Source organism: Nannobrachium achirus (genome assembly GCF_963921795.1).
Source record: "Nannobrachium achirus genome assembly, chromosome: 13".
Taxonomy (NCBI): Eukaryota; Metazoa; Chordata; class Actinopteri; order Myctophiformes; family Myctophidae; genus Nannobrachium; species Nannobrachium achirus.
The window spans coordinates 20,359,849-20,375,095 of record NC_137833.1 but is presented as its reverse complement, the minus strand read 5'-3'; the positions used below and the strand labels follow the sequence as shown (position 1 = coordinate 20,375,095).

Here is a 15,247-nt window from a genome sequence, read left to right as displayed (position 1 = left end):
GCACAGCTCCTGTCACCACCACGATAGCTGTCACGCTAACACCCCCAGCGCTATCATTGGAGCACTTATGGACCTGTCACTCAGAGAGAGAGAGAGAGAGGGGGGAAGCGAAGGGGGGAGGGGGGGGGGGTATGGAGGGATGGAGGGAGACATCAAGGGGAAAGAGTGTTGAGGGAAACAATGATTTCAAACTGAAAATAATAAACAACAGAGAAGCTTCTTGCTTCCATTCCGTTTCTTATTTAAAAAAATCACACCCAGTGTGAAGTGAGTGGTGCCTTCATTTCTTTTTTTTCTTTTTTATTTAAGATTTGTTTTTGGGCTTTTTGCCTTTATTGGATAGGACAGTAGACTGACAGGAAATGGGGGAGAGACAGGGAGTGACATGCGGCAAAGGTCGCCCGGATCGGGAATCGAACCGGCAACGCCGACAGGCATTGACGCCGAAATGGCAATGGCTATATGGTATGCGCCTGGTCCACTAGGCCACCAGGCGCCCCGTGCCTTCATTTCTTTAAGTGTACCACGAAGCTTGGTCAATGAGCCAAGTGTGGGACGGACATACGTACATACAGACAAAGCCAGATGTAGGAGCGGTTAGCACTGCACAAAAAATCCTTCTTGGTTTTCTGGTATCTTATTATAGATATGATGTTACACACTTAAGCCCTATTTTATACTTTAAAGACCAAATGGAATTGGCTTGTCATGACCATATCGTGACGTATTTCCTAGTGAAACAAGCTGGGTGTCTCTCAGCCAATCACAATCTATGCAACTCGTGGTGTGCCGCACACTGCAACAAGGTAATGCCCAATCACATTTGTTACTGAATCGCTTATTCCTCACCTCAAATGTTTACAGACTGTACATGTATATTTTAGTGTACTCTTTAAGTTTAAAACGAGAACGTTTGTAACGCACCGTCTGTCTGCCATCTTTGTTTGGATTCAACAGAGCGCTCTGCCCTCTAGTGGCTGAGAGACATGATTGAGCTACGATTAGCTTAATGTAATTTTATCACTCAACGGTAAACAAACCAACACATAGTATACAGTAAGTGTATACAGGGTATCTGCACATTTATAAAGTGATAATTTAAGGACTTTCAAGACCGTTTTAATACCAAACTGGCCAAACTGTCAAATATTAAGTTAGCAAGAGGCGAACATTGTGAAAATAGCCGATCTACACGTGCGAGGCGTTGTGAGCATGTAGATCGGCTATTTTCACGATATTTATCTCTAGAACCGAGTCACATTAAATGTAATACCTACAATTCCAAGTGCTTGTCAGGGTGGGGGTCCCCAGTTCACAGGTTTATTTTGGGGGTCACGGTCTAAAAAGGTTTGAGAACCCCTGAGCTATGGAATTTGACTGGTGACAGTCATGATATTATTGTTTGAAATTGGTACTGTACTGTACCTGCCGGTGTAATCATGCATTACGTTTTTGTTTGATGAGAAATAATTAAGATAGGACTTTTAGGGTCGATTTTTGACGCTGAATTGTCCAGTAGTATCCAAGATAGCTGTAGCGTACACAAATGAACACACAGACGGATGGACCGACAGACAGGGAGGAAAACATAATCTCTGTCTCCCATCTCTGTCAGCCTGACAGAGATTTTTTTTTAAAAGCATAATGGAAAAGTAGAAAGAGGTGGAGACATGCAGTGTGAAAGAGGTGGAATGAGAGGGGGATGTAGTGGAGTGGCATGAAGTGATGGGGTCATACGCCAGAGCTTACAGGTTAATATAAGAGCCTGTCTGGCGTCCAAGCACTTCACATATATAAAGTTCCTCGCTTTCGCTCTCTCTCTCCATCCCTCCTTGAGGCCCAGACTTGTGTTGTGGTTGTTGTGTTGATATCGTATAGCTGTATTGTGGCAACGAAAGCAAGAGGGACATTAGCGAGAAATATTGATTCGTGAGTGAAATTCACTGAGCGAAGCTTCAGTATACAGTCTTCAGTGAAAGATAATTGGAAGGATGACGAGCGTTAATACCTCCAGTTGTTACCATACATGTTGTCTCGCGTAGCCAGACAACCATTCCACAATCTACGAATGCTATATAGAGTCTGGAACTAAAGCTCCTGAATGCTAAGTATTTCCGTTCAAGAAAATATATTTTTAAAATGTAATTTCTGCTAACCAGCAAGCTAAATACAGTATGCTTAGATGATTTTTATTTATATTAGGATAAATGTGCGCGATGTGAGACGGAAACGGAAGAGAGGAGGAAGCTTCACTTTCGCTTTAACCGGGTACTCATCATTCTTCTTACGTTACCCCAGACTGTATGACGGGAGCATTTGCAAATCGCAGAGTCAACAGTCTGGTCACACGAGACTACCCTACATGTGAAACACAAACGCGTACACACATCTGCATGCAAATGACATACACACGTGTGCACGCAAACACGTCTTGCACATGCACACACACAAAGGGTTCCTTTATGGGAGTCTAAATTGACCCATACAAATCTGTAACTCTGACAGTGTACAAATGGAACCAAATCAACCCTATTTGGTTCCATTTGTACCCTGCCAGAGTTAAGGGGAGACCTTGAAATTTGAAAGTTTGAGAAACACTGGCACACACACAAGGACCCTGTCCCCAACCACACACGCGCGCCGCGTGCGCACGCACACACACACACACACACACACACACACACACACACACACACACACACACACACACACACACACACACACACACACACACACACACACACGCACACGCACATGCTGCTCATAAGGTTGGTATCAGGGCATCATTAAATCACAGTGGCAGCAGTGTGGTTGACAGAGCAGGGTGGAGAGGTGCATGGCGGTCTGATCCTCCAACTGACTGCAGAGCCACTCAACGGAAACTCCATTACAGCACCCTCTACACCCCTGATCCATCAGCTGTGTGTGTGTGTGTGTGTGTGTGTGTGTGTGTGTGTGTGTGTGTGTGTGTGTGTGTGTGTGTGTGTGTGTGTGTGTGTGTGTGTGTGTGTGTGTGTGTGTGTGTGTGTGTGTGAGAGAGAGAGAGAGACAAAGAGAGAGAGAGGGACTATAAACCCTCTCACCTCCCCAGTTTTGTGCTACAGAATTGCGTACTGTATGTTGTTGTATGTACAGCAGGCCTACTGTATGTTGTCAGAATGTACCATTTGCTAATACTGAAGCATTTGGCTTCAGAAATGTTCTCCTGTTTAAAGGGAGTGTAAGCTATATTTTACGACAACAACTGAGCTACGAGCTTGTATATCTGCTATTATTTAATGGCCAAAGTATAAAATATGGTTAGTTAAAATGATTGTGATATGTGTATTAACTAATTTAGCTGGGCACAACCTGGTACACCCCCAAGGACCCCTGGGGGTCCCCGGACCCCACTTCGAGAGCCAATGCCATACGCAGTTTGCACTCATCTGTACACATACTGACATGCTGTATAGACCGGTTATTTGTCTAGCTTGTCTTCATGAAAGTAGGCTCTAGCTCGCTGTCATACATTAGGAAAGATGTTTTGTTTGTGTTTTGTATGGGTGCACCAATGGGAGACCACATGTCAAGCAATTCAATGTATCTGTCATGTTCTGTGGAGAGAAAAAAAAGATTGCATTTGATCCTTGTAGCTCCCACACTGTTATAAGTGGGAGTAGCTTATGTCTGCGTCTATACTACCCAGACACCACCCATTCATGATCACCTTATCGCAGTGTTGATTTTGACAGAAAATGTTGATTTAGTTTTAGTCATATTCTAGTCATTTGAAATGTTTTACTTTTAGTCTAGTTTTAGTCTACTAAATTCCATACGATTTTTAAATATGCATACCGGTACAACAGCTAATTTTACACTTGGCTGCATGCTGAAAATAATCGATCTATGAGCTCACAACATGCTGTGAGCTTGTACAGTAGGTCGAGCATAACCAAAATTAAATGACGTTTTAGTTCTACTGGATCTCTTCTCCACTAGTCCCTCCCTAACATTTTAGTCTAGTTTGTATTTGTTGACGAAACTGTCAATTTATATTTAGCCTTAGTTTTAGTCATCATATTATAGCTCATTTCGTTTTTATTTAGTTTTCGTCAATGAAAAATTGTTTTAGTCGACGACATCGCATCTGAAACGGACATTGTCCTGTTGCATGTTGCATGTGTGAAAGGCCAACACCAGACATTGTCCCGACCTGATTGCCCGGACATTGTCCAGTGTTCCAAATGAGAAAGCAGCTTTAAATACAAGAGGAAAACAATCGAGGACATCGCCACGCCAATGTGGCATGTCCAAAGTTTTGAGGGGGAACTTCTCTCCTGGGCAAACGTCTGTGTAGGCAACCCGGCCTGGCGGAGACCTGCACTGTGCACTCTCAGAGGAGGTTTTGTCAGTAACAGGGGTCTCATTTTCAGATAGGACCAATTTTATTCAGTCGGGAGTCGGGACGGAGTAAAACCTCATGCAGGCTAGAGGATAAACAAGTTAAATTGTTGAAAGTGACGAAACAAACAAAAACAAGTAGCAGACAACATTTTAACTGGAACACCATGAAATTGAATCTGATAAAATAAAGATCTATTTTGGTTCTCTTTAATGTGACCCCAATCAACACCTTTAGAGTTTGAGGTGAGGCATGCATACATCTACAGTATTCACACACTGTCATGCCATCAATGACAGCTGTCAGGCTTCATAGAATTTATAGAAACAGCTTAAAACACTCTAAAGCAGTGTGGCATCGTGCAGCTGTGCAGACACCTTGTGCTATTCAGAACAGCCTGGGTGTTTGATCACACACATAGACAGACCGATTTCTGGACTTATAGACACACCAAGTTTTGAAGCTGTTTGGTCGGGCAGTGCCCCTGAGTTATGCCCAAGCAACAGAGACTGACACACATACGGTCGGGTCCTCGTGAGCGGTCGAACGGTTCTCGAGGTATGCAGGGGACAGACAGATTGCATGGATTTATGGATGGATAAATATCACCCGGGCATTTGTCATTGCACTCGTTACGCCACGTCAGGGCACAGCAGCTGATACTCCAGCACTCATAAACGTATTCGTAATTTATCACATATCCCTGGCCTCATTTATTCACAAAGCAAATAGCAATTGATTAACATTGCTGTCAACAAGGAACTTCCATGCAAATGAAAGTGTTGTTCCGCTCGGATTTCCTGACAGTGTGGGGATGTACAGTACAGTTGGCTCAGAACACCACCACACGTGCTGCTGGCCATCACCCTTGGTATGCAGCCATTCAGATTCAGTGAATTGTCAATGGTAGCTTTTCTGTTTGTTGGTTCCTTTCCCGTGGAAATTTCCACCAAACTAACTGCAGAAACTATGTTTGGCTGCCACGCCATGATCCATGTCTGAGGTGGTGAGTACTTCAGCAGCAAGCTCACATGTGGTGGCTGCAGGGGTATCGGCCCCAGCTCTAAAAGATTCAGTGCCGGTGCACAGTACTGGGAAGAGGGGACAGTACTGTAGCTGCATGCTGAAACTCACAGACAATCCGTCACAGTCACATATCCAAGAAAACACATCTGCTGCTAACGTTAGGTCAGCAGTCGGTTTTCCTATAAATTGCTTCTAAATTGTTACAGTGTGTTTGTGCCCGGCACAGACTTGTGGCTTTCTAATCCGTGCTGGAGGGAAGATCCCTGCTGCGACACTACCTTTCCAAAACTGTTTCGTTACTGCCTGGATAAAAGTTTACTTCTTTTTTGTGTGTGTGCTGTGAGGTTCTTTTGGCAGGCGGGTGATTCTCGCTAAACCCTCCCTAGATAAACAAGACCAAAAATAAAAGCTGTGATGTTTCATGATGTTCAGTATCCCACCAACACGGACAGATTTCCTCTATAACTCATAACGGTGTACATGTGTGCAGACCATGTGTGCACCATCATCTTTATTTCCAAAACACACGCAGTGCTTGGAACTTTGTTATAGGACTCTGGATTGTTATTATTTTTATTTATTTATTTTACAACCAAACCATACACTTTATTGATACATTGCACCAAGCTCATGAAAAATATTCCGTCACACTTCCAAAACATTTATGTTGTTGGGTGACATTATTTGTGACTGGTTTTCATACAGTACCTATACCACATCATTAAAAAAAAAAATATATATAGACCTATATCTAATTTCAGTTCTTAATCTGATCTACACTTCAGTCTACTACTACTGACAGTTTAGCTTGCACTAATTGCTCAGTGTTCTTAGGGATGTCACAGTACGTGTTGGATGCACGCATACACACGCGTCTGTCTGTCTGTCTGTCTGTCTGTCTGTCTGTCTGTCTGTCTGTATACAGCTACTGTATTCCCTTCTCTTTCCTCACTTTGAAATGTCAGATTTGTCATTTGTCAGTACAAAGTGATTGGTTACTTGAACAGCAGTGGATGGACTGGTGATGTGCATCAATCATGGGAAGAGATTCCATGTATTCCTCATGTGGAAATCACTTAAGCGTCTATTGTTTAATTATGCCAGGCAGCAATCTTCTGTGGAGATCAGAAAGTGTAGCTCTAAAAGCGTAGCTGCTGGATATGACAACTATGACAGCATTACAGTGTTGAAACACAAACATCCATGGACACTTCTCTCTTCTGTCTTTTCTTTCCAGGCCACAGATGGAGACATTGGAACATTTGGAACAGTGCGTTACTACTTCAGTGATGAGCCAGACCAGTAAGATGAACACACGTGCAACCCCTCCGACACACGCACACACACACGCACGCACGCACGCACGCACGCACGCACGCACGCACGCAAGCACGCACGCACGCACACGCACACACACACACACACACACACACACACACACACACACACACACACACACACATGCACACCACAGAACCAAGTGTTTAAAGTACATAACAGTTAATGATATCCAGAAACAGTGTTTTGGGAATCTTGCTATTGTAATGGAAATCCGATTTAATTACATGATTAAGTGATTGGTTCCTACATGATTCAGTCCAGCTGTGTATCTTGATTATATTTAGTTGTAAGTATTCAATTTCATATTCAGTTTTTTTTAATCTGTACTATTGCCAGCTTGATTTATTTTTTCTTTTATTTATTATGATATATTTTTTATTACATCCAGTTTTATTATCTTGTTGTGCATTGTTGTTGTTAGCACAGTCTTGTGGAACATACCACACAAGCTAGCTGCTTGTACCTATATAAGTAAGTGACAAAACCCTCTTGAATCTTTTTTTAAGATATGTTTTTGGGCTTGTATGCCTTTATTGATAGGACAGTAAACTGAAACTGACAGGAAATGGGGAGGGGGATGTGGAGTGACACGCAGCAAAGGTAATCGGGATCGGGAATTGAACCAGCGACACAATGTCAGGCTACACTGAGCCTATGTGATATGCGCCTGGACCGGTAGGCCCCACCCTCTTGAATCTGGTGACTCTTGAATCTTGTGACTTTGGTGACTAATTGATCCTACCCCTGATCCCTCCTGCAGATTCTCTCTGGATGCTGAGACAGGCTGGGTGCGGCTGCGGGGCGCTCTGGACTACGAGCTGATGCGTCGCTTCACGCTGACAGTGCTGGCCAGGGACGGCGGTGGGGAAGAGACCACGGGCAGGCTGAGGGTCAACGTGGTGGACATCAATGACAACGCACCAGTCTTCCAGAAGGAGGCGTACATGGGCTCGCTGAGGGAAAATGAGGCGGCTGTGCTACCGGTGGCCCGAGTGAGGGTGAGTCATAGCATAGGCAACACAGGTGGCAAGACAACGCACACACTCGCCCACTCGCAGACACCAATGCATACAATACAGGCTTGCATTTGCATCATACTGTATTGTATACTTATGCAAAAGAAGACAAGCACACCAACCAACCCACAAGTACATCAACAGACACACACCTCCATTTCCAGGGCTATAGAGAGGATTTTGTCCTGAAGCTATAATACTAATAATACCGTTAGGCCCACAATGCTTGGTTCCCTTACCCCCTCCCCCATTCATTCATTTTTTCTTTCTTTGCTGCTCTGATGATATAATCGCCCAAGTCCCTTTGGTTTCTTCCCTCATGAGCTGTATATACGCCTCAGTGTGTGTGTTAGGAAGCATGAGAGACAAAAGCCCCTTTCCCACTGGACAAAATAAAACACAACACTCAGTAACGTCTGGCTTTTGTCTTCTGTTAGAAAGTTACAGTAACATTCATTCCCGGGAAAAATGACAGTCACAGGTATCGATTCCAACTCTGATCAGCAGTAATGGAAACATGACACATAGATAGACTTGCAAATTATCACCACTTATCCAGTGTGACAATGCTATGATATGACACACGTTAAAGCTCCGGACGCTGGCATGTAAATGGATAGGAACAACATGCAAAGGGAGACTGAGTAACATACTGTATAAAACATTTTCACTCGCCTATTGATACGTCTAAATTCCATGAGGTTACTAAAACTGGGTGGCAATCATTCAGAGATTTACAACAAATGGTTGCTTTGTATGGAGTTCCTTCATGTGATGTGATGGTGATATGATTTGTTTTCAAAGCAGTATAGCTTTGTTAGCAGCCATTCTCGCCACTGTTCTAGCGACTGCGGTGAATTTAGATGTCACCAGACATATTGGTAAGTCTCCAATCATCTGTCCACACAACAAGACTCATCTATTCTCATCTGCTGGCAATGGGAAAGGAGTTAATGACCTATATTTCTGTGGGTATACCCATGAATAAAATAAAAACCTGCAGAGGTACGGTGCGGGTGGCATAGTGATAACTCAAGAGTTCATCGCAAATCCTGGGGATGACAACAACTAGGTAAGGCAAAGCAGTGGCTCAACCTGGCATGCTAGACCACAACCCTTAGTCTCCTTCCCACCCCCCTCAACTCACCACATTGTATTTGCATTGTGCAAGCTTGGCTTGATTGTGGGCTTGAACGCTCCGCTCGCCTCATTTGATTAGCCCAAGCTAACCTTAAACGGACTGCCATTATTAATATGCCGCCTGAGAGGAACAAAGAATGCACTCACACAAGCGTGTGTGTCAGCGATTTGCCTCGCCCACCCCCCCCCCCCCCCCCCCCCCCCCCCACTGGGTGTGCACATGCAGACGCATGCATGCACATCGCCCACAAGGATTGTGCCTCCCACTTCTGCTGCTTTCTCTAAAGCCTAATTTATACTTGGTTGCATATTGTTTCTCGCATCAAAAATAGACGATCTACACTACAAGCTCACAACGTGAGCAATGTATTATGAGCGTGTAGAGTCTATGTGCTATGTATGAATCAGGCATAATAAGCCTCCTTTTATCATTAAGTCTTGGCTGCCCCACCAGTTATACAATCCAGCGTGACTTAAAGTGCAAGATCAGAGAAAATGGTAAGAACCCAAGTTAACAAACAACGGGTAAAATGGTCAAGTATACAGAGTGTAAAGAAACAATTAATTGCTGCTAAGTAAGCAGGATACCAGGTAATCTTTCTAAAAACAACCTGCTATCAAAATAACAGTAATAACAGTTCTCTCACCTTGTTTCTTGTCTAGTCTATTAAAGTCTTCATTATGCAGACCAACTCAATTGGAGTAAGGCTGGACGTAGTAACTTAAAAGAGGGACGGGGCCGGGAAGTATTGTTTACTTGCTTACTCAACAGTTTAGGGGGGAAAAAAATCAAAGAGAAGACATGTTGTGGAGAGCTACATGTGTTTTTGACAGCCTGTCCGATGTGTACTGATGCCACTGAAGCCTCATAGACTCCCCTCACAGCCAGAGAAATCACGTTGCGGCTGCCGCCGCCTCTGATATGACGAGAGGGTGTCATTGTTTTCGTTGAGGATTAGCCCGGCGACGGGCTACCAGGCTGTCCTCATGTCTGCCTGGCTTGTCTTGGCTCTGTTGGTGTTCGTTCCAATATTGACGCCCGCGCGGCTAATAACTGGAATCAGCTTTAATCTGTCCAGAAACATGCCATCACTGACTGACAGCTGCATGGTCGCGCACAAAAAACAAACACACACGCAAACATATGTCGCACATACAGTACATACATGGCACTGCAGTGCAAACACACACACAAGCCCAGACAGCACAGATTCACAAACACACGATGCTGCAGACTGCAGCATCTGTCTGCCTGTCTCACTCTGGACTTTCTTTGAGCGTCATTGAGGCATATGTTAAAGGCAGTATGTTCAAAAGTATCCTTCTGTCTGTCTGTGTGTGTGTGTGTGTGTGTGTGTGTGTGTGTGTGTGTGTGTGTGTGTGTGTGTGTGTGTGTGTGTGTGTATGTGTGTGTGTGTGTGTGTGTGTGTGTGTGTGTGTGTGTGCGCGTCATTGAGGCATATGTTAAAGGCAGTATGTTCAAAAGTATCCCTCTCTCTCTCTCTGTGTGTGTGTGTGTGTGTGTGTGTGTGTGTGTGTGTGTGTGTGTGTGTGTGTGTGTGTGTGTGTGTGTGTGTGTGTGTGTGTGTGTGTGTGTGTGTGTGTGTGTGTGTGTCACATCTCTGTGCCACAGGCAACAGATGAGGATTCTCCACCCAATAACGTCCTAACCTACACCATCACTTCAGTATCAGCCTTCCCTGAGTACTTCAGCATCGTTGTGGTGGAAGGCTATGCAGGTATGCCCACCTGGCGGATATGTGTACTCCAAGCACATACAAGCGCAGTGCACGCACGCACACGCACGCACGCACACACACACACACACACACACACACACACACACACACACACACACACACACACACACACACACACACACACACACACACAGTCTACGTATATTGGTGAGATTTACAAAAGGATGTACGTTTAGCGTGGGTGTGAACATACAGTACATAATTATATACGCTTTCTTCATGACTTCTCTGCGTGTCCTATATGGCCCCAGACACAGACAAACGAACTCAGAATTCTTGTTTGGTTTTGTTTCGTTTGTTGTGCTCTTGCAGTGCCACTTGTGTTGTGATAATGTCACAAGAGCCTGAATATCTCTCTCTCTCCCTCTCTCCCCCCCAGTGATCAGTGCAAACAACCCTCTGGACTATGAACAGGTTCCAGAGGGGATGATCTACTTAACGGTTATGGCCAAAGATGGAGGAACCCCACCCCTGAACAGTACTGTCCCCATCACAGTGGAGCTCTTTGTGAGTGGAACGCAACACAATGGAAGCTATATAATGATACAAGACACAAATTGTGATGGATTGTAGTGGAAATATAGAAAGAATACCCTGTGGGAAGCCTGCCTATATCTCCATCTTTCTCTGTAGAAAGAGTAAATGATATGACTGTACACAGACTCCCAACACAATGGGAGGATGCATGCTGAGAGGCAGAATCAAAGAAGTAAAAGGTCTGCATATGTATTTCTCTCTCTCTCTCTCTCTCTCTCTCTCTCTCTCTCTCTCTCTCTCTCTCTCTCTCTCTCTCTCTTTCTCTCACTCCCCTTGTCTCTCTCGGTTTCTGTCGTCCACAGTGTTGTGACTCACACCACAGGGGTTGATCTGTAGCTGGAAGCATTCCACACACGCACGCACGCACGCACGCACGCACGCACGCACGCACGCACGCACGCACGCACGCACGCACGCACGCACGCACGCACACACACACACACACACACACACACACACACACACACACACCACACACACACACACACACCACACACACACACACACACACACACAAACTACCCTACAGCCCAATGATGGTTGTGTTAACATTTCTCAATAGCTCACGCAGCAGGAGTCTTCTGCACACATACTGTACAGTACCCACCCATAAGAGCTTATGGTTGGCTTAGAACACAATAATATCACCTCACAGCTAGAAGGTCCTGGGTTTGATTCCTGCCAGGGACGCGTATTCGCTCATCAGCGCCCATTCCCTAGGTGGGGTTGGCTAAAGGGCCTTTCTGTGTGGAGTTTTCATGTTCTCCCCGTGTCCCCTAGGGTAGGTACCATCACAAAAAACATGCAGTAGTCCTGGTCTCTATACTGCCTCCCCCTGGCCAGCCGGAGCTCCCTCTCCCTCTGCCAACCTGGGAGCCCTGCTCTGAGCTCATGCTTCCTTCAAAGCATGAGTAGTGACAGGCCGCTTCTTATCACCTGACTGTTAGGTTTCCCTGGTAGGATGTAGCACATTGAAGGAACACGTTATTCCAACCAGTTCCTTTCCCCTCCATCAGGCACCCCAGCTGGCCAGGGAGGCCAGGATTACTGCATGCTCTAGGGGACATGCGAGAATATGCAAACTCCACATAGAAAGGCCCTTTCGCCAACCCCACCCAGGGTATGGGCACTGATTAGCCTTGTAAACCAGACTCAGAAGGCAGGAGGAGTCTAGTTTACTAGGCTAGGCACTGATGACACGGAGGAGAGAACACACCCCCAGCGCCCCGGTGGGAATCGAACCTGGGACCTTCTAGCTGTGAGGCGACAGCACTACAGACTGCACCACCATGCCCCCCTAAAAAAAAGCTAGTTTCATGACATAATCCGACGAGCACTAAGAGTTGAGGAATTACATTTTGTATAACACTGTTCTATTGTGAAAATTGCAGATCTACATGCTCACAACGCCTTGCGTTGCAACGCGTTGTGAGCATCAGCTATTTTCAACAATTTCTGCCTCTAATATTTGACAATTTGACCAATGTTTAATTGTCACTTTAGAAATGTGCAGATACCCTCATAAGCAATGTTGCACATTAAGTTAATCATCTGGGGACCCCCCAAAATAATTTGGAGACCCCCCTGGGGGTCCCGACCCACAGGTTGAGAACCACTGCAATAGAAGATCTACAGTATGCTTCATATTGCAATGCATTGTGAGCTATTGATTTATTATTATTTATATATTTTTAAATCAACTCTTCTTGATGGATGTGCAATCATAGCATCATGTACAATATACCTACAGGATAGTAGAGTGATTTGGAATCGGTATCAGTATGCATTGTGCGTATACAGTGTCAGTCTGAGAAAATTTGATATGCATCTCATACACGATCAAAAATCCAATACTTCTGGATCACGGGTGGGCAATAATTTTCCATGGGAGGCCACATGAGAAATTGAGAAATTGTTCTGGGCCAGACACAAAACCCACAGGACGCGCAAGCATAAGCGAACAGTCACTGTTCTTCTTCTGCTCAATGTTAATGAATGTAGCCGTTCTCGCTGCCCTCGCATGAAGCTGTGGTGTTTGAATCTCCTCCAGGATGAAAATGACAACCCACCCAAGTTCAGCGAGCAGTCCTACATTGTCAAGATCCCAGAGAATATTAATGCAGGTGGGTTGATTAGAGTACTTGATGCATGTCAGCGTTACAGAGAAGAGATGACAGTTTTGCAACCAATACAGCAGTAACTTACAAAGCAGCTTTCTTTTTATGACCCTCTCCTGTGCAACACCGACTGACTTAAATGGAGAGTTCGCATTATTAGCATGTTCCATTATACCCCTGCCTCCCTTGGGGCAGTTTTCCTACAGTATGTCATTTCCCTAGCTGGCCTCTACCGCGTCTTTGTTTTGTCTCTGTATAGTATTTTATGTGTTTGTGAGGGTGGAGTAAATTGGCTGTTCAGGGTGCAAAATTGTCAGTTGCTTTATTCATTCTTATGCATGCATTCAGAAGACTCTTTTATTCCAGACAGTAGATGAATTTCCAATCGCCTGGGGTAAATTAGATACTTGACCACAACCACCCCACCCCTCCACCTCTTTCTGAGCTCTGGCAGACGCTTGCCTATTCTCTGTGTCTCCAGACTGATGTTGAGAGAACATTTGCTAACAGTAGCAGCAGGATAGTTGAGGGTGAGGTTTAAAGGACTATGGCTATAGCACTAAGGGACTCCTGGCTTGGGCTTCAGAGGGGAAGGGGCTCCAGGGTAACCCTGGGGCTCAGGCCAGACTCTCATCCCCTCTTGTCTGCCACGGTATTGATCAGACCACTGCCAAACATGGGATGTGCCAAACAAGCTGATAATCCACTAATCCATAAACCAACTCACAGCCAATGTGGTGAGGGCGCTGCGACAATTAGTTCTGTCTTTGGCTGCCACTGCTGCTCTGTTTGTTTGTTTGTTTGTCTGTCCTTCTGTCTGTCTGTTTTTCGGCCTTCTCTGTCTCTCGTTGCTCACACATCCTCCATAACCCTCCCAATAAACTGTAAAACCGTTCTGCCACTGCGTTTCTCTCTCCCTCTCTCTCTGTCTCTCTGTCTCTCTCTCTCTTGATTGATTGATTGATTGATTGATTGATTGAATACTTTATTAGTCAGAAATGTAAACAGCATGTTGTACAGTAAGACCATTGTGGTCCTACGTATTCAATTCATCAACATAGCATAACAAATTTGCACAATAATACATGTCATCAATAAATACAAACACTATATGAACAAAAAAGAGATTAGATTTACCAATAGATGTTTTCTCAGGCCAATTTTGAAAGAAACCAGTGTTACACATATCCTTTAATTGATGGTGTCAGGGCATGTAGTTGAATGAGAATTGTCCTATGTTTGTTCTAAATTCGGGTGGTACCAGATAATGGTTGCTCCTTCTTCTTCTCGACGACAAAATCGAGGAATACAAAAACAAACCACGAGACCTATGGAAGTTGCTTAACAACCAATTAGGCTTAAAATCAAAAACCATATGCCACAACATAAACATCAAAACGGACGCCGCTCTCATTTCTGACAAAGGAGAAGTGGCTACCCATCTTAACAAAACCTTTACCACCACAGCCCGTTCACTGGTCGAAAGACTGGTCGCCCCATCTGGGCGGTATGGTGAAGAATTTGTTAAAAAATTCTACAAAAAACTGGGCGTCAGAAAAGACAGCTTTAAACTTTCCACAGTGACAACTGATGAAGTGTTTAAAAAATTGAGCGCCCTACCTCAGCACAAGGCCACTGGCCTTGATAAAATCCCAGCTAGATTTCTCAGAGATTCAGCCGCCACCATTGCTCCAATCATTACCCACATAATTAACCTTTCCATCGAACAGGGTCATGTCCCCCAGGACTTCAAACTAGCAAAAGTAACCCCCCTGCACAAAAAAGGTAGCAAACTAGACCCTGGAAACTACCGCCCCGTTTCCATTCTTAGCTCCATATCCAAAGTCATGGAGAAAATAGTCTACGAACAGATTGCAAGTTATCTCGATGAGAATAATCTGATTTACGAGTTCCAATCTGGATTCA

The 15,247-nt window shown here is 44.7% G+C and overlaps 1 protein-coding gene across 2 annotated transcripts in view; it reads left to right on the top strand.

The window, feature by feature from the left end:
• The window catches only part of cdh23 (cadherin-related 23), a gene marked incomplete at both ends in the record, with an annotated part of 273,834 nt that overhangs the window by 158,796 nt on the left and 99,791 nt on the right, over positions 1–15,247 (top strand). For both annotated transcript variants that reach the window (XM_080739709.1, XM_080739708.1), the window contains 5 exons: positions 6,648–6,712; positions 7,512–7,749; positions 10,541–10,646; positions 11,047–11,174; positions 13,255–13,327. In XM_080739709.1, coding sequence (XP_080595835.1) covers positions 6,648–6,712; positions 7,512–7,749; positions 10,541–10,646; positions 11,047–11,174; positions 13,255–13,327 — 610 coding nt within the window. The remainder of the gene's footprint in view (positions 1–6,647; positions 6,713–7,511; positions 7,750–10,540; positions 10,647–11,046; positions 11,175–13,254; positions 13,328–15,247) is intronic.